The 25,474-nt window shown below is 43.4% G+C and overlaps 1 protein-coding gene across 7 annotated transcripts in view; it reads right to left on the bottom strand.

The window, feature by feature from the left end:
• GRIA3 (glutamate ionotropic receptor AMPA type subunit 3) overlaps positions 1-25,474 on the bottom strand; it is a 147,544-nt gene that overhangs the window by 24,830 nt on the left and 97,240 nt on the right. For all 7 annotated transcript variants that reach the window (XR_003915703.1, XM_029959063.1, XM_029959064.1 and 4 more), the window contains 2 exons: positions 17,360-17,736; positions 10,028-10,226 (listed from right to left, as the gene is read on the bottom strand). Coding sequence is in view for 6 of the 7 variants with exons in the window: in XM_029959063.1 (XP_029814923.1) it covers positions 10,028-10,226; positions 17,360-17,736 (576 nt within the window). In the remaining variant the exon portion in view is untranslated. The remainder of the gene's footprint in view (positions 1-10,027; positions 10,227-17,359; positions 17,737-25,474) is intronic.

A 25,474-nucleotide genomic window follows, 5' to 3' on the forward strand; every position in this document is an offset into this window, starting at 1 on the left:
GGTTCACTTTGGCACATCCCAAATCACCTAGAGCTATACAGCAAAGCTCAGCACGTGTTGGACGATTCCTTGACATTGGTCAAATTTAGCTCTAAAATACCTTTGTGGCTGAAGCCTCCTCCCACTGACCAAATTACCTTCCCCCTCTGCAGATATCTGTCTCATGCTTCTGCCAAAAGTGACACTGCATCACCTCCTCCACTACTGAGCAGCAGTGAATGTTGTGTTTGAAGGAAACAGCATTTCTCCTCTGCAGTTCAAAGTATGTTACAGGGATGTCCTTTGTCTATTTTAGAACATTTAGCCCTCCTTGCCACCTTCTCCACAACCTGCAGGTCTTCTTCAAAACACCTGCCTCATGCACCCTGTTCAGATATTTTACTAAAATGACCAAAATGGTCCTTAATTTCTTATGGCAGGTACCACGAAAGGATTTCCCAGCAGTCAAGCTTAAATTTTTCTATTATAGGTGATGGTTGCTGATCATCCAGCCATGATGATTTTTCACCCATTTTTCACCCAAATCAATTTTAGTTATAAAATCCATTTACATATTTTCCCTTTTATACTGTTTAAAATTTTAGATTATACTGATGTTAGTTTTTTTACCTCTGCCTTCAAAACTAAGTAAGATAAGGTCTCTCCAGTAATCCACTAGCTGGGCTATGAGGAAGAACAGGAGAACGTTTTGTGCTGGCCAGTATCAGTGTAAGAACAGAATGGGCACACTAGAGATGTAGAAGACCTACAAGGAAGCCAGTTACAGATGCCTGGTGTCAGGGCTGGGTCCAGGCTACATAAACTTTAATATACCTTGGAGTAGGCCAACATGCATGGAAATGCAGTAAATCCAACAGGGAAGTGCAGCAAAATAAAAAAGTGCACACACCATCCCGACCATGGCACGCACACCAAGGCAGGCAGAGACATCAATAAAGGACCTAAAGCAGCAGACTCCTCTGCTACACCAGTTCTATGACTATGTCATAGCTCTATAACAAGAGAAATTTATAGCCCTTAAATCAGACAGATACTGTTGATATAAAACACAAAGGTCCATCCTAAAAAAAGTGCAGGTATTTAATCTGAATAATACAAGCTGCCTTTATATAGATGCACACCTCACCGGTATGAACTTGGGCACTTAAATGTGAACCTTAGCTTCATTATCATCACTCATTGCTTTCCTTCCACGTGTGCAATTAGCTCTTCTGCAGCAGCTAATGAATCCAGCAGCTTATGAACCATTAAAGAGCAAGTTACTAAACAGGAATGAAAAACTGCCAGAGACTGGCTTGGTACCACCACTGCTGCCTGGCCTGGGCACCACTGAGATCCACTGGGTTTAGGCAGTTGCTTGCTCGAACTTCCTACATGGTAAATTCCAATGATGTGTCTACCACTGTTGTGGTCGTTTTGGATAAGGCTTTGACTTCCACACCCCCTCAAGCCCGATGTCAAGTCACCCCTGGCCCAGCTGGCTCTGGGAGGAGCGAGGGACGGTGCTGGGAGCCCCCAGCCCAATCCCAGCTCTGGAGCATGTGGGGTTGGCCTAATGATGCTACATTAGTAATAGGACCATGATAAATATTGTCAGTAAGGCCTGCCTGCCTGAGATTTCCAAGCTCTTTACTAAGAAGGTAAAAATAGGTCTCATGAGGGCCACAGGGCACCATTAGTCCCCTTTCCCCAGTGTGGACATGAAAGTAGAGATGTCATTTACTGAAGGTCATAGGGCAGAGTCTAATAGATCAATGTCACAGCTTTTAGCCACAGATAACTTGTGATGCCAGCAATTTACTTACCTATATGGACAGAAAAATCAATCCCATCATTACATCAACCTCTTGCTTTTATTACATTCTCAGCAGAAGAAAGTAGGTCAGATGCCATGAGCATGCACAGGGCATTTCTCTTTTAGCAAGGCCAACCCCCCAAATCTACCAAACTCTACCCACTCTACCCAGTTAAAGAATTGTGGGATACCACAGAAAAGCAAGGTTCAAGCATGTGCATGTAAACTAGTCTGTGTGTTTGTAGGAACACACAAACCTTTGAGACCATATGCATAAGTGTAAAAGAAAAGATGACCTGGTGACTAATAGTATTTTGCAGCTTGTGATGGGAGACACTGTCACGTTGGTTTGTTGCTCAAATAGTAACTTATGCTTTAGAAATGGCGTTTTCCTTTTCCAGTTAGGGTAAATGAAGCCCAGAGAGTGGAAGGATCAGGCCCACAAAGCCCAGGGCTGCAGCATTTCTCTAGGAGCCTCTAAGATGCAGACAACCCCTGCATGGGGTGGAGGGATGGGGAATCCAGCAGGGAACTGGTGGAAGTGGTGATGGTGGGGAAGGAGGGTTCAGGGCAGTGCTGCCCACCCAAACAGATGGGGAAGCAGCCTAGAAAAACCCCTCCAGGCTTCAGCATCACTTGTTTTTCCACACCTGACATACACAGTGGCCCGACTACAAAAGAAACTGTCTTATAAAAATAATACAATATTGTAGGAGTCCTTTTGAGACTTTCTTCCTGTGTGTCATAGTCCTTTAGAAAGTGTGACCTTTGGCAGCAGGCAGGTGATGTGCTGTAGCTGCTTTAACAGGCATCTTTTCTGGAGCGAGCTCCGCTCACACAAACAGACAAGCAGAGTCACTCCGGCTGCAACCAGACGTCGCTGACATGTCAGTAACAGTGTGAGCAGCAGAATGTAAATCAAGATTTTAAGATGTCCCTTCCTGGCGCGACACTGAACTTCAGACTACAGTCATCTCCTTGCTTTATTGCTGCCATCCACCCCTCCCCGCTGCAATGCTGATTGGGAAATTAAAATGAAAGTCTTTACCAGCGACAAGCTGCCTTTGTAAATCCTCCGTGACTCACGGACACAGGGCTCACCCCAAAGAAGCACTTCCAGGGGGGATGGATGATGGGCTGGGTGGCACACGCCGGGGATCTGTGCTGGTAAGCCTGTCTGTCTGTCTGTCTGCCCGCCCGGGGAGCAGGAGCAGCACGCACTCGAGCTGGCTGGAGGGAGGGTTACGTCAGCCTTCAGGCTAAGGGGCATCATTCCAGCACTGACATATTCAGCAGAGTTGTCTTGTCTGGGCAACTGAGCAGCACACCAGCCCTGCTCGGGATTTGGCCCGTAATAAATTAACAGAGAACGGCATTTCCAGCACACGATCTGAACACTGTCAGGTCTAATGAGTTTTCAGCTCCAGACAGAAAAGGCCAATATACAGGCAATGATGGAGAAATCCCAGCAGACTGCAAGAGGGGATGTATTCATATTCACATCGTTACAGTTTCTAAACCTTCATATATTTTATAATTATGCAAAAGTAACAGTAGCAGCGCTGTGAGTAATTTATCAGCACCCATGTATTTTAAATGAATCCCTAATAAGCATGTACTAATGTGACACAGCAGCATTACGTAAAGTAGGAGAGACTTGAAAAGCCAGGGTCCTCGCTGTCTTGAGCAATGTCATTACCATTATCATAGAGCTGCTCTCCAAAAAGTAGAGCATTCAAACAGCAAGTGATTTTCCCCCCAGGCGCTTTCTGCTTCGCCTCTGTGGTGCAGACACAGTTACAGCGTTAACACACTGTGAGCTGCTGTGCCTGGCTTCCCACAGGCTACAGCCCCCCTGTGCCCAGCTTCCCACAGGCTACAGCTCCCCTGTGCCCAGTTTCCCACAGGCTACAGCCCCCCTGTGCCCAGCTTTCCACGGGCTGCAGCCCCCCTGTGCCCAGCTTCCCACGGGCTGCAGCCCCACATACCACCTGGCCCCCAAGACCCAGCTTGTGACTGCTGGGCAGCATTGAGACAGAGGTGAACTGCAAAGCCAAAACCACAAACACTGATAGACAAATGCCCTTTGTTATTGAAGATAATGGAGAGATCTATTCAAATATTTGTTATTAAGTGTTGACTGAAAGCTCTGCTAAATCCTAGCTTTCCTGCTGAAATTAGTAAAACAGTTCAGCCACTTTAACCCCAGCACCATTCAAACGCTTCCTTTCCAAGCAGTGGATGATGGATGAGCTGTTAATTTTAGTTCCCGTAAGGATACATTTTCCTCTCCAATCTATAGCCTTAAAGACATTAGATCACTTCATGGGAAACCATTTCTTTTGTAATTATGTCACATTTGATTTCCTGCTGCCTTTAAAACTGCCTGTTGGCCATGTGGCAGAAAGGAGGTTCAAGAGATTAAAAGAACCCCACAAGCAGACCATCTATCATCCATGCAATGGAGAGGCTGTGATTTCTCTGCACACACACATTCACCTTTTAATATTTCTGCACACTCCCACCTGTAAACAGGGAAGGGAGAGAGAATATATGGGTGAATAAAATTTTCACACCTGTGTTGAAAAACAGTTAAACCACAGTATTTATTCTGATTAATTGCTACCACATTGCCTATCAAAGATCTATACAACTCTTATTTGAAGCTATCACTTTTCTGTGATGTTCTGTTCTTTAAAGCCCATAAATACAATCACACTTCAATATTTTTGTCAGGAATTTGTTATGATGACTGTGTTGTTTCGCTCCATGTCAAGAACACAGAAAGCTTCAAACTGCTAATCATAGTTTTATCCAAAGGCAAAAGCACAGCATTTGTGTGAGTGCTGTGCTAGAAACAAGTCCTTCATCTTCACTAGTAAAATAAATTTTGAAATTAAAAATCAAAGAGTTTAACTACAGATGAAATACTTAGCACAGCACACACAGAGTTCATGATGGTGTTTTTAATAGGCTCTAATGATGATCTCAATATCGCTTGATTGCACAGAATGCATAAAAATCACACAGCAGCTCTGGGTGTATAACCCAAGGCTTTTCCTTACCTAAACTGCTTGCTGGTAGAATTTATTTCAGTCTCATCTTCACACAACCTTATCATCAGAGGAAAGGAACGAGCTCTTTAACTTATAACGGAGTGTAACACACTAGTGCTTCTGAATGCATTATGGTCATAATTCCTCCCTCTCTCCTGACAGCTCTGGGACAGAGCTGTGCTCCTGCCTGGCTGCCCAAGCACAGCACTGGCCTTGTCCACCACAGTTTGCCTGTACTGAGTGCCCCAGAGGCACCTGGATGGGGAGTCTTCTCTGCACGAGCCAGGAGGGACCCACTGGTGCCACCACAGCCCCACGTTACACAGCCCGACACACACCAGTGCTGAACAGGAGGGGAGGTCTGAGTTACCCCAAAAGCTTTTAGTGGAAGTTATTTCAAAATCCTTTTGATGGGTTTAAGGAATGTTTTCTTTTAATTTCCAAGGAATTTGGAGTCAATGTGTTCATTTGTTCTTTCACTGGTTTTTTTCAGATAAATTTTCATTTTCAGCTTTGGTGCCTCTCTGTCTGCTGTTTTTTTCTTTGCTTTTGAGTAAATTGTTTTTTGTGTCAGCTTAAGTTTTACCAGCTAAAGAACTTGTACTTAAATTTCTTTTCAAGAAATACCTCACCAGTTCCCTTACCATATTTACATGCTTTTTCTGGTAGCTATTCCCATGTCATCACCTTTCCTCAGCATGGGCAACCACAAATGCAAAGCCTCTTGCCAGAGCATCTTGTGCTTTTCAACCTGCTCCTCCTGAACTATTCTGACTTGATGAAACCAAGAAGAGACAAAAACAGGGAATATCTTAGGGGGCCATCCTTAACATGACTTCCTGTGTCTTAAAACCTGTAGTTTGAAGTCCAGAAAGGCCTCACATCTGAATGTGGTTTGGAAAGAACCACTCTTTGAAGAAACTGATGAACCAACTGTAAGAGCAGAAACCATCATGCCCAGAGGGTCTTTGGCCTTTCTACTGAGATTCCTAACAGGCCTGGCAACTAATGACATTTCCAGGAGAAAAAAATTAGGAACTGACTTCAGGGTAGTAAGTCCTTTCACCCGAGGCATGGGAGAGCCACTGGATAGCCGAATTGGAGACATCCTTAAACTATTGCTGAGAAATATACAAATAAAAAATTTCTACAACAAAACAACATTCCTTTGAGACCTTCTTTTTCCTTAGTTTTAGTTAATGGTGATTAACTACATTGGTAATGGTGTGATATGAGCCACCTGCAATTGCCCACAAAAGGAAGAAGATCTTGCTACATGTTACCTGCCTCACTGTTTCCTGTACAGCCTGATCACACCAGATAAATTTCGAGGGCACCTTCTGAAATTTCAGGTTCTCAGTGAAGTGTACCAGCAGGTCAGCTGTGTTTGTCAATGATCAAACACACACTTGGCAAGTTATTTTGCAGAAGTCTCTCACCACTCATATCTGTTATCAATTAAGCCACCACAAATTCATGGGTAATTTAGATTTCTAAATGTCTACAAACTCGTTCTACTTCTACTCAAGTTCAAATACAGCCAAGTTTATACAAGAATTACTAATTGGTTGTAAAGGTCATGCCTTTTGAACATATGCATATTGGAGGTGAAGCCTATTAGACTGTGGTATTATACTTAGGCTCAGTGCTGAATTTAGATTAAATGGTGTTATATTGATTTGATAAGCTGCTCAGATATGCTGAAACTTTAATTGAATGTATTAGAAGATAATTCTAACAGATACACCCTTAAAAGCAGTAGTTTAGTGATTTGAAACTGCTTTTTCGTACAGGCCTCCACCAGTGCTCAAGAAAGAGAAAGAGGTATTTTGGCATTGTTAATTTGGGACTGTGTGTTAATAAATAACTAAGGAGAGGTTCTTTCTTTTCCTTTTCAATATGGATGAGTGCCCTTTAAAAGCCAAAAGGGAATTGATGTAATCTATTGATTGCCATTTAAATGCCTTTATAAGCTAATTAGTGCAAAATGTAAAATGTTTCTGAGCAGAAACAAGCAACAACCATGAAAACACAGGAAGGTTCCTTTGATTCTTAGATACACCGGGAGGACAAATTCCCTTACACAGAGAGTCACCAACAAGTGAGAAGTGTGAACAGTGTCTGCTGTGAAGCTGTTACAACAAACCAGCTGTGGTTGGACTGTGAGAGCGGTGTCAGGCTGACAGCAGTCCCCATGCTTGCCTGGAACAGCCATGGTGTATCCAGCTGAACCCACAGAGCTGGGACAGCATCTCCCCGGGAGACACTGCGATGCTCAGGGAAACCGCCAGGATGTAAAATAGGTCACTGGCTGGAGTCTGCCCAGGCCTGAAGTGGCTGAAAGTCATTACCATCTGTTCATCTGAATTGAGGGGCTGGTATCGCTCCAGTTTCAGGTATTCACAGGTATTTACACTGTAAAGGAGACCTTCAAAAATGATCCTATCTGGAAATGGGGTTGGCAGAAGGGAGCCATGGCCTGAAGGCTCTAAAGGAGCTCCTTCTAAGCACATGCAGACGACACGGTGGGGATCTGAAGCTCCCTCTACAATGCATGAGGAGGCAATTTTTCCTTTCTGTTGGCACCTTTCTCTTGCCAACAGTAACCATTAAGATCAATATCTGACTAATATCTTTGAGAAACATTTTAGCCTTACAGCTCTATGAAGAGATAGTTACTGTTCTTGCTGCATCTACACATGTGCTGACCGTCTGCTCACAGCCAGGTAACTTCCCCCATCTCTAGGGAAGATTTACCTACACATGCCACAGCCAGAGTGTATAGATAAGCATGGGCAACTGGTGTAAACAAGGATTGCACTAACTTCCTCATGCACCTTTCCCTCAGTTAAAACTTTCTTTCTTTCTGGGTACCTGATCCTGAACCACTCAGCCAACTGCTGCTTAAATTGGCTAAATGCTGGGGGAGAATGGGTGAGAGAGGATATTCCCCCTACACAGGGCATAAGCATCACCCTGTACCCAGGAAAACCCATGGCTTTTCTGACTCAGAGTACCATCACTCCCACTGATGTTCCAGAAGCAGTGAAAAAAGATCTGCCAAGGGAGAACAAATCCCCTAAAACACAGAGAGGTGCAGTCTGTGCTGTAGGACCTCAGAAACCCAGAGTCCTCTAGGACTTATTTCAAGTTTCAGCCACCATTACCCTCTCATTAAGTAACTAATAAAGACTGTACAATTTAGTATTTATGTGAACATACACATTTAATCTAAGGCAAAGCTTTTGCCCTTTTCAAATCAACTGAAGAAGACTAATTACAACACTTTCATGGCTGCATCACCCTATTCAAATTAATTACTCTGCAAAAGTTAATACAACTGAAATTATGTTGTGTGCCTTGAGAATGCTGAAGAGAGAGAAGCACCACTTAGGGCCCATTCTTCTTCCCAGTTGGCCCATCCAGCCTCACTCCACACTACCAGGGCTCTGCTCTCCTCCATCCCCATCCGACTCCTCTCCTGGCCAGATGGAGCTGACAGCTCCTGACAGATCAGCCTCATTTACAGCCCTGCTTTCCCCAGCACCAGGAGAGAGTCACAGCTCATCTCAAGACTATCAACAGCACAACAAAGTACTCATACATTTACCAGACTTTGTATCCTTTCACACAAAACACTCACTCCTTTGATCTCTTCACGAGAAGGGATTTCCTTGTTGTGTCAAACTATTAAGGAAATGAAGAAACACCCCTATACAAGCCCTCTTTTTGTATTAACAGTAACATGATATTCAAAAGAAGATATTTTTCCCTCTAAGAACAGTATAGTGACTATAAACAGAACCAATATTTCTAATCAAGTTGTACTACCTCTTCTGACAGGTCCACTCAACTAATTTTTGCTGTGCAGATAATACTGCCTCAGGCTGATAATTAAATGGAACAAAACTTTTTATACATTAATGTCACCCTTACAAGGTCAGTGTTTACCTCACAGGATTTTAACACAAACAGAAGCCTTCGTAATGTACCAGCTACAACAGTTAATTAAGAACTACTGAGTATCCATCTGAATGTAAAGACATTACATGTAGGTAAGGCAGAGTACAAAAGCTTCATAAAATACCTTTGCATTCACTTTCATCTTTACATCAGATGTACATACATGTATGTGTTGTCATGTATTGAAATTTTAAGTAAATCCAAGGAGCCCTCAGGATTTACTCAAGGAGCCCTCGGTATTTCATCAGCCTACAGCAGCAAGGGTTTTTTGTCTGCCTCCTCCCTCCCCCCTGCACCTGGCCAGCATGCGTGACAGGCAGTAATTAGTCCTGCAGCACTGACCACTTTTCTATACAAAAAAAAGTTGGTTTGAATGGCACCTGATTGGCACCGCTGAGAGAGAGCCCTGAAAGGGCCGAGCATTTCAGTTTGCCCTTGGAAGGCCAGAAATAAGAGCTTTTCAGGACAACGTTTTCAGAGACATAAAAGTGGCCTGAGGTCATATTTAGAGTTCTTAATGCCCCTCACCAAACTCTCTGCAGTTCAGCTTGTGGCTTGGCAAGAGGAGAGAGAAAGGATCATAAATAAAAGTGTGCACCCCCTGTACCCCCAAACGTTGCAAACCCAGCATTTCTCTAACCAAGGTGAATACACCCCAGTGTTCTGGGGTACAGAAGTTTTACCTCTGACTGCCTGACAGGGCCACAGCCAGACACTGGTGAGCGAGCAAGACACAGAAACAACAATGGCAGCAATCAGTGCACCAACAGAAATGAGCAGCAACACGTCTCCCATCCCCCTTTCGTGCTGGCAAGTGAGCACCGATGTCGGATGGCATTACCGGCTGCCAGCTGGGCACACAGAGCAAGTAGGTCAAGAGCATCACTCCTCACAAAGAGTTTTCTCTGCTAAATATTGTGCTAACGACTGCATTATTGCTCATCAGACCAAGGTTCTGGAACTGGTGTTACAAAACCTTTCGCATGATATGCAGAGGTCAGATTTCCATCTTGGCATGTTTCAGGTTGAGCAAAACCACTCATTTTTGATAAAATGCATTTTGATATTAAAATCTGCACTCAGGCCTGTCCTGATTGCACAAAGCAGCTTTCACCAGCACAGCTATTACAGCTGGGTAAAACCAAACAACTGAAACCCATAAGTTAGGCATTTACAGTTCAGAAAAACTCTAGTGGAGATTGAACAGACTTACTCTAAAGAATTCTTTGGTTGAACCTGAATCCAAAGTGCCATAGGCTATTTCGGTTTGTTTAGCCAGGTCCTCTGCGCTCTCTATGGGTGAAACCATCCTTTCCACCGTAAGGAAGGCAGCGAGATTAGCAGTGTAGGAAGAGATAATGATGAGAGTGAAGAACCACCAGACTCCTCCGACAATTCGCCCTGAGAGAGATCTATGGAAAAACACACATCATCAAATTGCTTTGAAGACATTCCTTGATTTTTTTCTTCTTCACTGAAGAGAAATTCACATGCACAACCCTTTTGTCCAGATCCTCCAGGTATCTGTGAACAGGTGGACTGTGAGCCAGCTCCTAAGAGCCTTCATCAGGGAGAGAACTCGAGCGCATCTGGTCTTATCTAGTGAAAATCCCTTTGCCTTTCAGTGAAAACAAGGACAGTCAATTAAGAAATACTTCATTTGAGGCTTGGAGAGGAACAAGCTCTCCTGACTTCCACAAATACTTTGCTGGAGAAGGCTTTTGTCACAAGACCTTTGTCTTTTCCATGTGCCCACCTTTCCCTGCGCTGGACTTGCCTGCTGTGATATGCTGGTATTGTCTCTCTTTGGGGGCTGCCCAGCTTGGAGGACACAAATGCACTTTTTACTGCATCAACTCCCAAAATGTAAGATACAGTAAACTGCAAAAAGGAATCTGAGCAAACATGCAAAGGAATACACCAAAAAATGATGCAGTATCCTTCTCTCATCACAATTGAGCAGCAGTTACAGACTGAATCTGCATATTGAAGTGAGGAGAGAGGCTGGTTTGGTTTATGTTTTATGTTAATTAAAATTCGCATGTTGCACTGTTCCAATTCAAGCATATTCTTGATTTATAACCACCAGAGCAATGGAGAAGGAAATAGAAAAAAAATTAACTGTGTTTTGGTTCTGTTGAGGTTTTTTAAAGGGATCCAATAAGGATTAAAAAAAAAGCCTATCTGCAAACATATAATCACAAAATGCCTAATGGTCAGGAGGTCTAGATCCTGTCAGTAAGAGCTCCTGATGCTTTACAGCAATTGAACATCAGGCTCAAAGCATTTGTCGTGGGCTGAAGGATGCCAGTGCCATGTCACTCAGCCAGGTGGGGAATGTCACTGCCACGTACAGGGCTTGTCCTTCAAACAGCATGTTGACCAAGAATCATTTCAGGTGCTGACACAAAGCTATTTCATATATTTTCCCTTAGCTCTGCTATGTGGAGAAATAATCCCAGACACATCAGTGGAACCTGGGTGGTGTAGTCCTCAGTTTGTGTGAAGAGAAGAAGTAAAAAGCAAGAAAACTCTTACCTGATTATTTGTTTCCTTCAAACCCCTCAGTGCCATCCCCAGACAGTGGGTACAAGTTGTCCTACCAACAGATGGAGGTAGGCAAAAAGCAAAAGTCTCGTGACGTGCCCCCACCCCACCCATATAGTGGGGTTTTGCTGGTAAACTGCCCAGTCTTGGCCAGAGCCTGAGATTGCCTGAGCCATTAAAAAAAAGCCATTAAATTATTAAGAAATAAAAGAAAGAAAAAAAATTATCCATCCAACATTAAAGAACATAACGAACTAAAAAAATTGCCAACACAATAAAAACAGAGAAATGAATCTGGAATAGGTGAGAGGAATGTGGAGAAGAAACACAGAGGTGAAGCTCTACTGTTCTCCACTCTCCTCTGCCTAAGGAGCTGAAGCAGAAGCTCCCACCAAGAGGGCAGATGCAAGCTGGTTCCTCAGGGCAGGCACACATCAACGGGATCACCCAGAATCAGAGGAGGCTTCCCTGCCTGTCTTGAAGGCCCCCAAGAGGATAAAAGGCTTCCAAGTTTCAGCTTGGGCTGTGCAGCTGCTGTGCTCACTAACAGAAGGCTACTGAGTGGTTGCAAAGGGAACTTGAAGAAATATAAATACAGAATTATGCATGAAGTCGTGCAATCTCTCCACCTCTCTCTACATTCTTTGTAGGTATCAGGCAAATATCTTTGGATTTTACAGAGGGCTCAAGTTCTTTCTGGTCAGCTTCCTTACCAGGGAGGGTCTTGGCTTTAGCTATTTAGTACAACTTGATACCCTACACACTGAATTGGCCTCTTACATGGGCTAACACAATTTTAGCCAACTACAAAGCAGAGCCTGCTGAACTCGCCATGTAAAGCTTCCTTTGGAGCCAAGGGACAGAAAGAGAGGAGACAGACACACTTAGAAAGAGATTTATCTCATTTGCTGTAGTGTAGGGTAAATCTAAAGTCATCTGTCTCATGACTTTGGAGGGAACCAAGATGCCTCACTAAAAATCAGTCCATTGCTTTCAGCTGGCTACATCAGGTGAAACTCATCTTACTTTTGCTCCTTCCTTCACTATATACTTTCTGTCTTCAGAGAAGATCTGGAGTTGAACTTCTCCATGCATGAGGTAGACAATTTCAGAGCCAGACTGAGCAGAGGTTTTGAGCAGCAGGTACAGCAGATGAAACATCCACTTGCCTACAGCAGAACTAGCTCTATCTGGAGTTTCCAGGTTCTCTGTTGCTTTAAGGTAGGCCTTGAAAAAGGAAGATGAAAAAAAGACTTGCCAGAGTGTTTTGATAAATTCAGTAGAAGCACTGGGAATAAAATAGTATGTGTTCATTCTTCTTGTTGTTTCCCATAGGAAATTTCTTACTTGCATTGGCAGCTGCCCCTTCTGTTAGCAGGACAGATGGGCTGCTGGGATGGAGATGTGCAGAAGACAAGCATTTTCCAAACCAGTGAAACATCAAGCTCACACTGCTGCAACAATAAAAACTCTGTGCTGGGCTGCACGCTCAGACAGCATCCAACACACCAAGAAAGGTAAAAATATCTCACCCCAGAGATCTTGCAACCTGCATGAACCAAATCAGACAGATACAGGACAAAAACTGAGACCAGCTGAGAGGCAGGGGAAGGGGGGCATGGGGGGATCCCTTGATGAAGAAGGCACTTCCTCAGGGGTCCTACATGCAAGAGAGGGGTCTTGCTAGAAGGGGACCAGAGCTGTTTTCAGAAGAGTTGAGGTCACTTGAAAGAAAACTGGATGACACTGAAGTTGTTTCTCCCAGAGTCTTCCCATGAGCACAGGAAGGAAGATTAAACAGCGGCTACTACGAAGTTGGGCTGACATGGCTGTCACTGGTGGGAGCACAGGATGGGGCAAAAGAAAAATTAAATAAACCACAAAGCTGACACTGAAGGAAAGACAGACAGATAGACAGACAGACAGAACTGAAGAACAAGGACGTGGACAAGCATGGCCTGGCAGCCTCCTTGCCCAAAGGACCCCAGTTCCCCCCAGGCCATCTGCTGATACGAAGACTCCTTATACCCACTGCAGGGGCTGGTGTGGAGGGATGCAGGAGAAAAAGGGTTAGTACATGAACACCAGGCTGGTAATCAGAGAATAACCATATGGTTTGTACTGTGACCCACAGAAATGTTTGTCCACTACTCAGATAATTATAGAAAAATCAATCGCAGCTTTTAATACCAGCACCACATTTTCTGACGAAGACACACCTGTTCACATGTGCAGTGTTGTAATTTAAAACCAAAACAACTAATGCTTTATCCCAACATGTAGTTTTCCCAATCCCCTCAATAATTAGATACTTTGTATGACAATATTTTAAAGTGAATTAGAGGGCTAACAAATGAGAGGAGCAACACAGACCTGGAATAACACAATTATAACTCAATAGTCAAAACAAAGTCAGATGGTGTTTTCAAAAGCAAGGAAGAGCGCATACCTTGAGAGGAAATTTAAAAGGAAGCATGGAGTCAAATGAGAGCAAATTAGTAACGAGAGAAAAAAACAAAATAAATATTCAAATTCACATTCAGTTTCCAGGAGAATAACACATTCAAACAAAACCTCATTTATCAAGATAGCTTGAATTTTGTTTCTGCTCATGGCCATAAAACATATTTGATTTCCTATAGTACACAAAAATAATAAGCTTCTCACAACTACTCAGTTTTTAATTGGGCTCTCTGGATCGACACAAGGTGGTTGCTGTACTGACAAATAACCCTGAACAACTTTGGTACAAACTCTCCTGGTCTAGAAGCCCTTGATACTCTGAGCACACGTTACCTGCGAGCCCAGACCCTCGCTTGCTCACCCAGCCAGCCCTCGCCTCAGCTACAGGGACACAACACACTCAACAACAGCATCTAAAGCACTGGCTTGAGATGCTTCCCTCATAGGAATGGCAGTGGGAGTTTCAGAAATCTCTAGTTACCTGGCTCTCATTGCTACTGTGAAAGTCCCACAAAGTCATTCCCATGGCCTTTAATAGGAGTCTCTCGAGTCTCCTGCTGTTAAAACAGGGACCTAGAAATACACCCTCGAAATGACCAACCTCTTGAGACAGATTTTAATGAACCTCCTGTCTTTTTCCATCAGCAATTAATTAATCTAGCCTCTTTGTTCTACATGAATAAAGAGCAAAATGAAAATACATGCTCACATGGAGATTTCAAAGACACATTCGCTCAAAACAGTGTTACAAATTTGACTGTGTCTTTTCCTGATTCCATTTGCTGTACACATCTCACATAAAAGCAAGTTTAATAATCTACTTTTGATCCATCAAAAGTGAATTTTCAATGCTTTAGCTCACTATGCAGAAAACACAGCAGCCTTTGATAGCAGAACAAAACTGCTGAAATAAGTGTTGATTCCATCAAGGGATGCACTAACCCCCACCCCTTGGCTGCTCTCTGATTCTGTTTAGACGACTCCTATTAAATATAGAGAGGAGAGTATAGGGATATATCCTCTGGAATATCCACACAGCATACTCACCGAGGATAGATCTAACTAGTCATTAGATGTCACAGCTGTTCCACACAAAGGCAGCTGAAAGAGCCTTTATCAGCAAGTACAAAAGTGATCTCTCCAGACTGCTTGTCGGCATCTCTCTACAAGTGCTGTATGCTCTCATATAAGAAATTTATTCAGACAAAACTCACAATGGAAGAATGAAGCCCCTTTTAATGGCAATAAAATAGTATGAAACATTCATATAGTCAATGTACTGTGAATGGTGTAACCTTACAAAGATATGGATTAAGAATGGAATACTTGGGAATAGTCCCTTCTACGGAAAAGAAATTTGACATCTTAATCAACTTAAATCAACATATAGGTCAAAGAAACAGTGTTTCTGGAATTTAAACCCAAGTATTAAATTTATCTTTCTTTTCAGTAACAATGCATGTAACTGCCTGGAATGTTATCATAGAAGATAACAAAAGAACTGGACAATGCTTTCAAACAAGGGTTATATATTAATACTGAGCTAACAGCTTCTGATGGACAGTTAAAATAAATAGGTATACTGCTGCCTCTTTTCTTTATGGTAGGTATATCCAAGGCACTTATCATGGTATTATTAAGAAAAACCAGACTATGTTCCTCTTGTTATATAAGGGAAATGGCTGAACATACCAAAGAGTCACATGAGAGCTTAACAAAAATCCTATGCACTTCTATTTAACTGTCAATAACCAGACCTAGTGGAAACAGTGCAATGCCTGCAGCTTTCCATGTGATGTCCCAGTGCTTATTTCCCGGTCCTTTATGTTGGGCACACACATGGTCAACAGCAATTTAAATGTTATCACTGCTCATCCCCTTCCACAGCAAGCAGCTAGGCAAAGTTTCAGTGCAGGATTTAGGCATAAAGCAGAAACAGGGAGCGTGAACAGGAGGAACAGACCGACAGCTGTAAGCACACAGGGAGGCAGCACACCCAGGCACAGGGAACTGGGAGAACTGCCCCGTGGTCACAGCCAGGGCAAAACGGGGGTGTGTTACAGAGGATACACACGGATTCCTTGGTAAGAATGAAATACAGTTGCTGCTGTCAAGACTTTTAAAATGTGGGCGTGACTTGCATCAAATATCACCAGGCACACATCAGTAACTACCAAAGTCCTGGGTCTCACTGCCGTCAGAAGGACATTTGAATATGCAACGACTGTGAATTTATAGGATCATTGTTACACTATAACAGGTAAAATCATGATCTTTCCCATGAAACTTCATAGGCACTTGTTTCATGGGGGCTACTCAAGAACCCCACTGCTATATGGACCAGGAAAACCTGGCGACTTTTCAGTGATTCAGGTATTGAAAAAAGGTAATAAACGTGGAGATTAAAAAGGTGCATTTCAAATGCCAGTGCTTAGAAAAGATCTACCTCTCTTCTTCTAAATAGCAACTTTGTTAAATAGAAAAACTGCATCCTGTTTGTACTAAGCAGGTATTTGGAATAATTAAAATAGCTGTAAACTGATTATTAGATTATTGTCATACAAAATGTAATTAGTGCTCCATCACTAAGAAACTAGATAATTTTACTGCTTATCACAAGCATAACACTAAAGCATTTTACCAGTGTAAATGCAGAAACATGCTATATGTTATTCAAAAAACATCTGTGGAATGCACTGTTCAATCAGAGGGAACTTCACTATTCTCAGCTGGTTTTTAAAATACTTCTTTAAAACAGAAATTAAGTCTGCAATAGTTAATAGCACTGTTCTTGGTTACACTGGAACTAATGTCAAACATACTTTACTACAGCCCTATCCAGAATGACTGTCTTCATGAATAAGAAATATCTTTATGGAAACTGGCAGTGCTTATTAGACCATATTGACTATGAACAGAGGGACAACAGATTAGACTGGACTGAAGTAGCAATACAGATACAAGGCAGTACAGACACAGTGAATACAGAGACCTGAATATATGCGAAAATGTGGTGGAAAGCAAATTACTAATAGATGAAAGGATGATTCAAGAAAAACAAAACAGGAGAAACTAGGCTCAAAAGAAAGCAAAAAGACTAGCAGGAGCCTTAATGGGAGTGGAGATGCTTTAAAGTGCTGTTGCATGTGACTTTCAAAAAATAAATAATTCTTATTTTGCAAAGCAGAATGTGTTTTATGCACCAAGGAGATGACCGTAAAATGAGATATGCAGCAAAAACACGGTAGCCCTCCAAGCATTGCTGAAAACAGAAAACCCTATGCATTTTACAGCCTTAACATGGTGAATATAAGTTTGGCAGAAATGCATAAATGGCATTATAAGCAATGCTACTCACTCTGGAGGTGAATGTTAGCAAGCATGGTGGCTTGAAGATGATGCTGAACATTGAATGGAATCTCAAAATAAAAAATTTGGAATTAAAAAAGAAATTTGAAAAAGTAACATATATGCACCATGGCATCAGAAAATGACCATAAAATGCAAAAAGGTGATGGAGTGACATGGAACAAACCTTGGAGAAATATCGCATCCTTGCTGCATAAAGGCACCCAGGGAAAACCAAAGGCTGTTAAATATTCCAAACTCATTTGGAGGGTCAGGAGGATTCTGAGGGTCACGTGGTTCTTCAGTGCTGTCTTCCAAGTGCCATTCATAAGGGCTGAATCTGCTGACTAGGAAAAGAACTACGCTGACGCCAATGTAAGCAAAGACTATACACATCCAAATTTCATAAGCCAAAGGATCCAGGAAAGAGAATACGCCCGGTTTAGATTTCTGAGGCTTCTTGATCATGATGGAGATGCCCAGGCTCATAAAGGGTTTGGAAAAGTCTATGACTTCTTCTCGCACCAGTGTTATGGTGAGGGGGGCAACAGCTATATCTGCTCTCTGAAAAGGGAAAACAAACCCGAGTTAGCTACAAATCAGACACAAGAGAAGCACAATCTAGAATGTCAGGCTAATGAATCAGATGATAAATTGCAAGAGTGAGTGGAAACATTCTTTGCAGTCTATTTTGCAGTCACTGAAGTTAAGGACTACATGATATTAATAGACAACTATTAACAAGAAAAATTACGATCAAATCTGTGCAGTATTTCTATTATGTTAAAGGGATGAATAAACACTACACAAAGTGGACAGTGAGATGGCAATTAAAACAATGTAATTTTCTAGTATTGGTCTGTATCTACCCATTTGTCTTGAAGACTTTGGGCAAATTATGTTTTCTATGTTTTAATTTTGTCTTTTCCATTCTTTCAGTAAGTTCTCTTGCCTTACTCATTATAGGATCTTTAAAATGAACCTATGAGAAGTAATCAGTCACTGAATTTCAGCTGCATTTGGGTACTGCTACTTGTATACTCCTTTGAAACTCCACTGCAATAAAGGACAGAAGATAGTAAATAGTGGGGGATAGGAACCAGTCAGCCTACCCTTTCTGTGCTCACTGAAGGACAGTAACACAGATTTGTGAATCCCTGAGGAGTAAATAGCCTGGGTAATCTGAGAAGAATGCAAAGCAGTATTTTTCAGTCTCCTGTGTGCCCTCCTGTTATACAGGATTTGCCTCTGCAGCCCTGTAACACAGACCGTGCTCTGGGGCTGTGCCATCTGGAAGCACAATCGCATCTATTGCACCTGTCATTGACCAGCACATGGGATAGCCTGACCCAATACCCTTCCCTTCAATCAATACACCTTTGCTGGATTCCATGGTAGGGAATTTCAACATGTTTAACTGTATCTGTATGTCTATGCAAGAAAGATCCAAGTCATGCTGCTTAAATAACCTAGCAGGTGCCAGCACTTGCATCAGAGGGGAAGAGAATGTTTAAAAAAAAGAGCTTTTTTCATTTAAAAGTTACTGTTATGAGAGCCTACATACCTACATACATTTTTTGTGACCTATTTTAAACACTCTATAACTATTTGTGTTATACTTTCAAAGATGGCCTTTCATTGGTAATTATGAATTTCAGAAAGAAAAAATGATTCTTAGGGAAAGCTTAACTTACCAGGACCTAAACCACTGTGCACCTTTAAATCTGATTTTTTCCCCCATTATTTACTATGTATCTCTTTCTGGTGGAAAAATAAAGCCTGATTAAGTAGAAGTTTGAATACAAGTTATAGGAAACATTAAAAGGAAGTGATTAAAATCTGTGCCATAAAACAATTGAATATGCCTTCATGTAAATCTAATGGTGATGTACGTGACTATCATTAATGTCTGGTTTGCTCCTCTTCCTAGATAGTTGGTTTAGGTTTTCTTTTGAAGTTTAATAAGCAGAAATGGTGAAGGCTTCTGCTAAGGCTGATCTCAGCATCATGGGCTCTGTGCCCGCTGGTGCCTTGGCAGCACCGAGCAGCAGTGCCCGGGGCACTGGCTCGGGGTTTGCTGACCGAGGCTTTGGCAGCCCTGTCGGATGAGCACTGGCCCTCCCCACAATAAGCCCTCCCTCCACAGGGCACTGTCTGCACACACGACCTCAGCGTTTCCTCCAGCCGCTCAGGAATGTCCCTCAGCAGTTTATCCTGGCATGTGCAACTACAAGGTATGTGCACAAATTCACTGCCTGGAATAATCAGATAAGCCATGCCTGTGCATGTAAGGAAGCCACTCGGAAACCATGGCCCTGGGTGCCTCCTCTGACAGCCCTGCTCAGCCCCTTTAGACAGTCATGTATACTGGGACACTGCCTTTCCCCTTGAGTGACCCTTTCCCCAAGGAGAAAACCCTCAGCTATGTGGTCACTTACTGCAAAAATCTAGCTTAACGTGGCTTGAATATAAAACCTGAAAATGCCTCGGGATGCCTGGGTGTTACTGGCTTTGCAGATGAATGTGTTCATCACCTAAGTGATGGAGAGACTGGGGGGGGACATGGATAGAGTGAGGTAAAAGAACTGGATGATGTTGGAACTTTTTCATTGAAGAATTCCCCTAGAACATATATTTGTCTTGTAGGTGCTGCTTGTTGAGCTACTGTTAAATATTAGAGCTACTGTCTGCAGTCAGTACGAGATGCACACAGAATATCAGTTTTAAATGCAGTCAGAGCCCACGGCTGGCTGGAAGACTGAGCACTTTGACCATGGCCACTGTACTTCGTGTTGAGCTAATGAGGTACTTACAAATTAATCCTTATTAGAGAAAGCTTAATGGATCGAGACCCCTGCAGAGAATTAGCAATGCCTCCATGTGAATTGAAGCTTAGGTGGGAGGCAGGTGTCTTACTGCCTGGCACTTCTGCACGTGGACTACCAGCCTTGGAACACCTTGTCAAGGAAGGAAAAGGCTGGTTCAGCTATAAGAGCATCTAGTTTCTGGAACGTTTTCCTGGACCTGGAGAAATTTAATTCTCCCAAAGTAACATTTTAATTGCCAAAGTAAACATGGTGGAGTTCTTCCTAAGTGCTGATGCAGCATGCAATAAAGTCTGTATCTCCTTCATGCCCAGCTGAGTTCATGTAGGATGTTCCTGTGGGACTTTGGGGGAATGAAGATGATGCTGTGCTGAAGCACAGACAAATCACTTTTTAAAGGTCTCAATTGCTACCATGTCGTCATTCATATCATACAGTACAGATTTTCATTGTAAATACTTTCAAATTGCTTTTCAATATTACAAGGGATACAAACATTTATCTTTCTGATACATTTCAGTCTCCCTCTTTTCCTATTGTTCCTACCAAAGGTGTTCACTATATTGGAAACACCAGCAAATACCCTCATCCCTAAATGAACATGGCAGCAATTGGTTTCTGCAGAGGGAACAAGCATCAGTTCACATGCAGGGTCTTGGGAAACCATCAACAACCAGAGCACTGAGGGTGGACTAGCTACAATCCAGTGCCCAAGCCTGGTTGCCCACCACTTCCCTGAATATTAGTTGCATCAGGGAGGTTAAAAACCAGTTTGCAGTTTGCTTATTTATTTAGAGATACAGTATGTGAAATGGAGAGCTTATGGAGAGCTCTCCATTAATAACTGCAGCACTCTTGAGAATTTCCCTCCCTGTTATGGCTGCAGATAAGCAGAACCCATACAAATTGAGCTCAATAAAAAAGAACACAACCACAAACATGTCCCTCTCTGTGCAGAACTGGAGGGGGTTTAAGAACCTCAACAACTAAGCTTTGCTAATCACTCATGACTAATGGCGTTTCAAACATCATCTTCACTGCATTTGAGCTGGGCGAGAAATGTCATGGATTCCTCTGAGGCTTGTTCTGTCTTTGCCTACTAGTGTGGGAGGGATGGATTTAGAGAGGACATGCAGCACAGAGGCGCTGCCCACTCTGCTCAAAGCTGACCCCAGGGAGCTGCAAACCTCAAGGCTCTTATGGGGAAGGAGAAAAAATAGCAAATGGAAATCCCCTTCTATGTGGAAAAGAAAAAAGATAAGATGTTCCACCTCTGTAATCCAAAAGGAGGGATGGAATTCTTCTGCTTACAGATGACTCTCCCTAACTTCAAAGCTATGCACTAGAGACAGCAAGAGACACAGGCTATGCTCCTGCCTGCACGTGCTTGGGGTCATTCCTGCCCGCAGAACTGAACAACTCCTTTGCTCGGGTGTCAATTTGCAAGAAGTGGGTCTGAGCTACAGTCACTTTGCAAGACCTTTGTGTGATGGCAAGCAAGGCAGCACTCTGTGTGCAGACTGAAGCAAAGAGACACTGTCTGACTTCCACTGGCAGCCAAACATCTGGGCACCCCAAAAGTGCTGAATACAGGTACACTGAGGCATCAGAAGAGACTGTGCTGGAATGGTGACTGACTCTGAGCATGTTTTAAGACTTCTCACTGCAGTCTGAGGTTTCCAGGTATGAGAAAAGAGTGTCAGACAGAGCAACACATCACTTGTGGTATTTGCTGGCAAAAGCTAACTTTGTAAAGACAGGCCAGTATCCCCAAGGATATTTGGGGTGTGTTGAGAGGCCAGGTCATGGGGGCAATGTGCTTTTAACACACTAGCTCACACTTATTTAAAACCAACAGCTGATATCTGACTAGGGACATGCTGTGCATTGAAATCTTAATGTGTACTAGCTGAGCAGTGTAAAAAGGTATTAAGGTGTTAAAAGGGCAGTTGGCCTTGTCTGCTGCAGTTTGTCAATGTTAAGCCCATTTGTGCTTTATGTGGATGCCCACAGCTCTTTCTGACACACTACTGCCACACGTAGACGGAGACATAAAGGGTACATCTGCTTCTGGAGCTGTGGGCATGTGTGCTTCCTGTGTCTGTGCTGAGACCCAGGTCAGCCAGAGTCTGGGGCCACAGCAGTGTGGCTCTGTGCCAGGGCTGCGATCCTGTCCCCTTGTGTGGCAGTGCCACCATGGCAGAAACCAGGGGTGAGGAGGGAATGGCAAGCTTCACCCACCCACTCATGGCACAGTCAGGCTCTGCCACGGACTAAGAGCACATGGGACATTTTGATGAGAACTAGGAATTGAGTTAGTCTTCCTCTCTCCTACAATTCAAAGGCTGTAGATGCCATCTGCAGCATTTCTTTAACTGCTGGGAGAGCCTGAGAGGCCAGCACCACATGAAGCTGGTCAGTCTACTAAAGGCAGGGAGATGTGTTGGTGGTCTCATTCTGACAAACTGCTGCATTCTGGAGACTGCCTGTCCTTTACATCCCTGCTTCATTCCTTTGTGCTATTTTACATACTGAAAGGTTTTTACAAAGACCTTTTTAACCTGAGAAGAGTTTTAAAGGCTGTAAGGTCTGGCTGCTCTTTTCATTCCCAAAGCATTTGTAGTTACAATTAAGATCTGTGTTAAACCTCCTGTCAATTAGCCTCAGCGCTGTGAAAAGCATCAGGGCCGGAGAGGGACGGCTTTCCCTGGCTGAACAGGGAAGGAAGAACAGCAGCCTGCTTTAAAAGGGAAAGAAGAAATAAAAGCCTACAGAAAGAGGCTGACCCCACAGAAGAGAAAAGACGACTGTCTAGTGCTCAGCAGCTGGTGGATACAAAGCCCCGAGCACCGGCCTCATGGGGCCGTGCTGAGGGAGGTGCTGCTGCTCCACGGCCCCAGCTGAGGGCACATCCTCAGCCCGTGGGTTACTGGAGGACAGCACTTGCCCTGCTGGATTGCTCTGCTGTTTAGATTTAAATAGTGATTCAGTCTCCTGGTCTGAGAATGATTTAGCTACTTTCCCTCATCTGAAATGTCCAGGAAAAAAAAAGCTCTATCTATTTTCTATTTTTATTCTGTCAAAAGTTTCCACTATGCTTTAGAAATTGCTCTTAGTTTAAAACAATAATAGTGCCCGAATTGGTAGTTTTTTTTCTGATAGGATGAAGCCTTATTTTGACACCATCAGAATGAAAGAGCAAAATTAAGGTTTTTTTCCAACCTGAATTGACACTTTTTGAGTTACAAAAAATCAGATAAATTTCATTTTACATCAAATTTCATTATCATTATTAATTATTATTACTACTACCATTACTACTCCTACTACTATCACCAACATTTAAAAATTGCTAAAAAACCACAAAGCCCTGTTAGCTCCTCTCTAACAAGACTTCTGGCTTCTCCTGCCTGAAGCAAGGGAGTTTGGGAATATCTGCTCAGGCAGAACTCTCTGCCTCCAGGGCTCCCATCCCTCTGTAACCAGGTGCATTGGTACAGGCCCTTGCAAAGCTGCAAGGAAAGGCCCAAGAGGGGGAGCTGAGATTGTCCTTGACTTCGGAGACCCTACGGCACAGCAGACTTTTACGCCTCCAACCAGTGACGTGATAGGAGAAAGCAGAGGGAGAATTTCTAATGGGAAGTATTTTAGTGGGTAAACGGCAATGTGTAACTCCCAGGACTGCTCCAGTTAGCCTAGTTAATGCTGACCTCTGGCTAGTCTTACCCTGGAGTCAGGGCTGTGCTGGGCAGCCTCAGGACCTGCAGCACAGTGACACAGCACCCCTGTTGCTCTGGGTACAGCTCAGTGCAGTCTGAGCCCCCTCCCATCCCACCCATCCCTCTGCTCCTTGACATTTAGAGCTCTCCAAGCAGTGGTCTGGAGGCTGCATATTCTCTCCTGGCTCTGTGCTGCGTTCCACAGGAAGCAAGAGCGACAGTAACAATGAACTGGCACAAACCAAACATTAAATATAGTTAATTAGGGTTTTGACATTAAAATGACAAGCCATTCACTTCCTATGACTGTCCTAAGAGCAATTTTAGGAAAGAGTCATATGCATGGGGCTAAGCAAAAAAGGGCACAGTATTCAAAAAGCCCCAGCAGTGCCAGGTGGTGGTGAGGAGGCTGTTGGGTCAGGAATACACTGTATTTGACAAATGACTAGTCCCTGTTTATTACGTGAGACAAATGCAATCTAAAGGATTGTGTTTCTGCCACAACTCAGCTCAGCTGCTGGATAACTGGTACCAAAACCAATCAGGACCCTTTTATCCCCCCAAGTCTGTCTTCCATACATGCTAATAAAGATACTTAAAATCTAATCTCCTTCTTGTCTTCCCAAAATGGAATCCAGAGGAGCCAAATTTGACAGTCATTTTGCCGACAAGGCTCACAAGGGCATTAGAGTGAGGTACAGTTTTAGTTCCCTAATAGAGTTTTAAGCCCCTGAGAGATAAAGGAAAGTCAGTACGTAAATGAGGCGTTTGCTCCAAATAATTAGCACTTCTAGAGCATTTCTCATCTTCAAAGGGCTTAGTGCACGTTTTCGTGAGTGTGGTACACAGCCCCCTCTCAACAGATGGAGGAAGAGGCCAAGGGTATTTCATGATGTTTGCAAATAGAGCTGGGAAAAGGTCTGGAGGGCTGGTGAGGTTTGCACTCAGAGTTCATGGGCTGTTTCCTCTGCTCACAGAAATCCAGGTGGATTTCCATGGAGCTTGCCAGTCAGTTCAGCTTGGCAGGCCGGGGAGCTGGCTCAGCAGAGCAGGGCTGTAGGAATTAACCTGGGCCTGCACTCAAACCTCACGGGACGACTCTGACCTTTGAATAATTGAGCACTGCAGCGAAGAGGCTTCAGTAACAGAGCTCACAGCTTGCACACAGGAACTGTTGGGGGTCAGGGAGGAAAACATTCCTCAATTTTTCATTAACAAGAAAATACAGATGCAAACTGTGCTCAGAATACAAAGGGACAGACCTTTTTGCAGGGGAAAATGAGCATGGTGGGGTGGGTTTGGGGTTGTTTTAAACTATGGTCTGTGGTGCCTGCAGGGCTGGTCTTGCTGGTGTGGAAAGGTCACAAGTATGGTTGGTCACAGGGACATGGACAAGGCTAAGTTTGATGCTAAGGAGGCAGAGCTCTCTGAGCAAGGCTCATCCCGAGGGGTTGTGGAAAAGGCAGCTGCAGCCAACTTCTTTATGACAGAATTGTTTGGGTTGGAAGGGACCTCTGAAGATTATCTAGGCCAACCTCCCTGCAATGAGCAGGGATATTTTCCATGAGATCAGGTTGCTCAGAGCCCTGTCCAGCCTGACCTTGAATGTTTCGAAGGATGGGGCATCCACTGCCTCCCTGTGCCAGCTCCTTGGTACCCTCACACAGTAAAGAATTTCTTCCTAATATCTTATCTGAATCTACCCTCTTTCAGTCTAAAGGCATTGCTTACTGTCCTATCACTACACACTCCTGTAAA

Source organism: Manacus vitellinus, unplaced genomic scaffold (assembly GCF_001715985.3).
Source record: "Manacus vitellinus isolate BGI_N305 unplaced genomic scaffold, ASM171598v3 scaffold_19_pilon, whole genome shotgun sequence".
In the NCBI taxonomy this organism is placed as follows: Eukaryota; Metazoa; Chordata; class Aves; order Passeriformes; family Pipridae; genus Manacus; species Manacus vitellinus.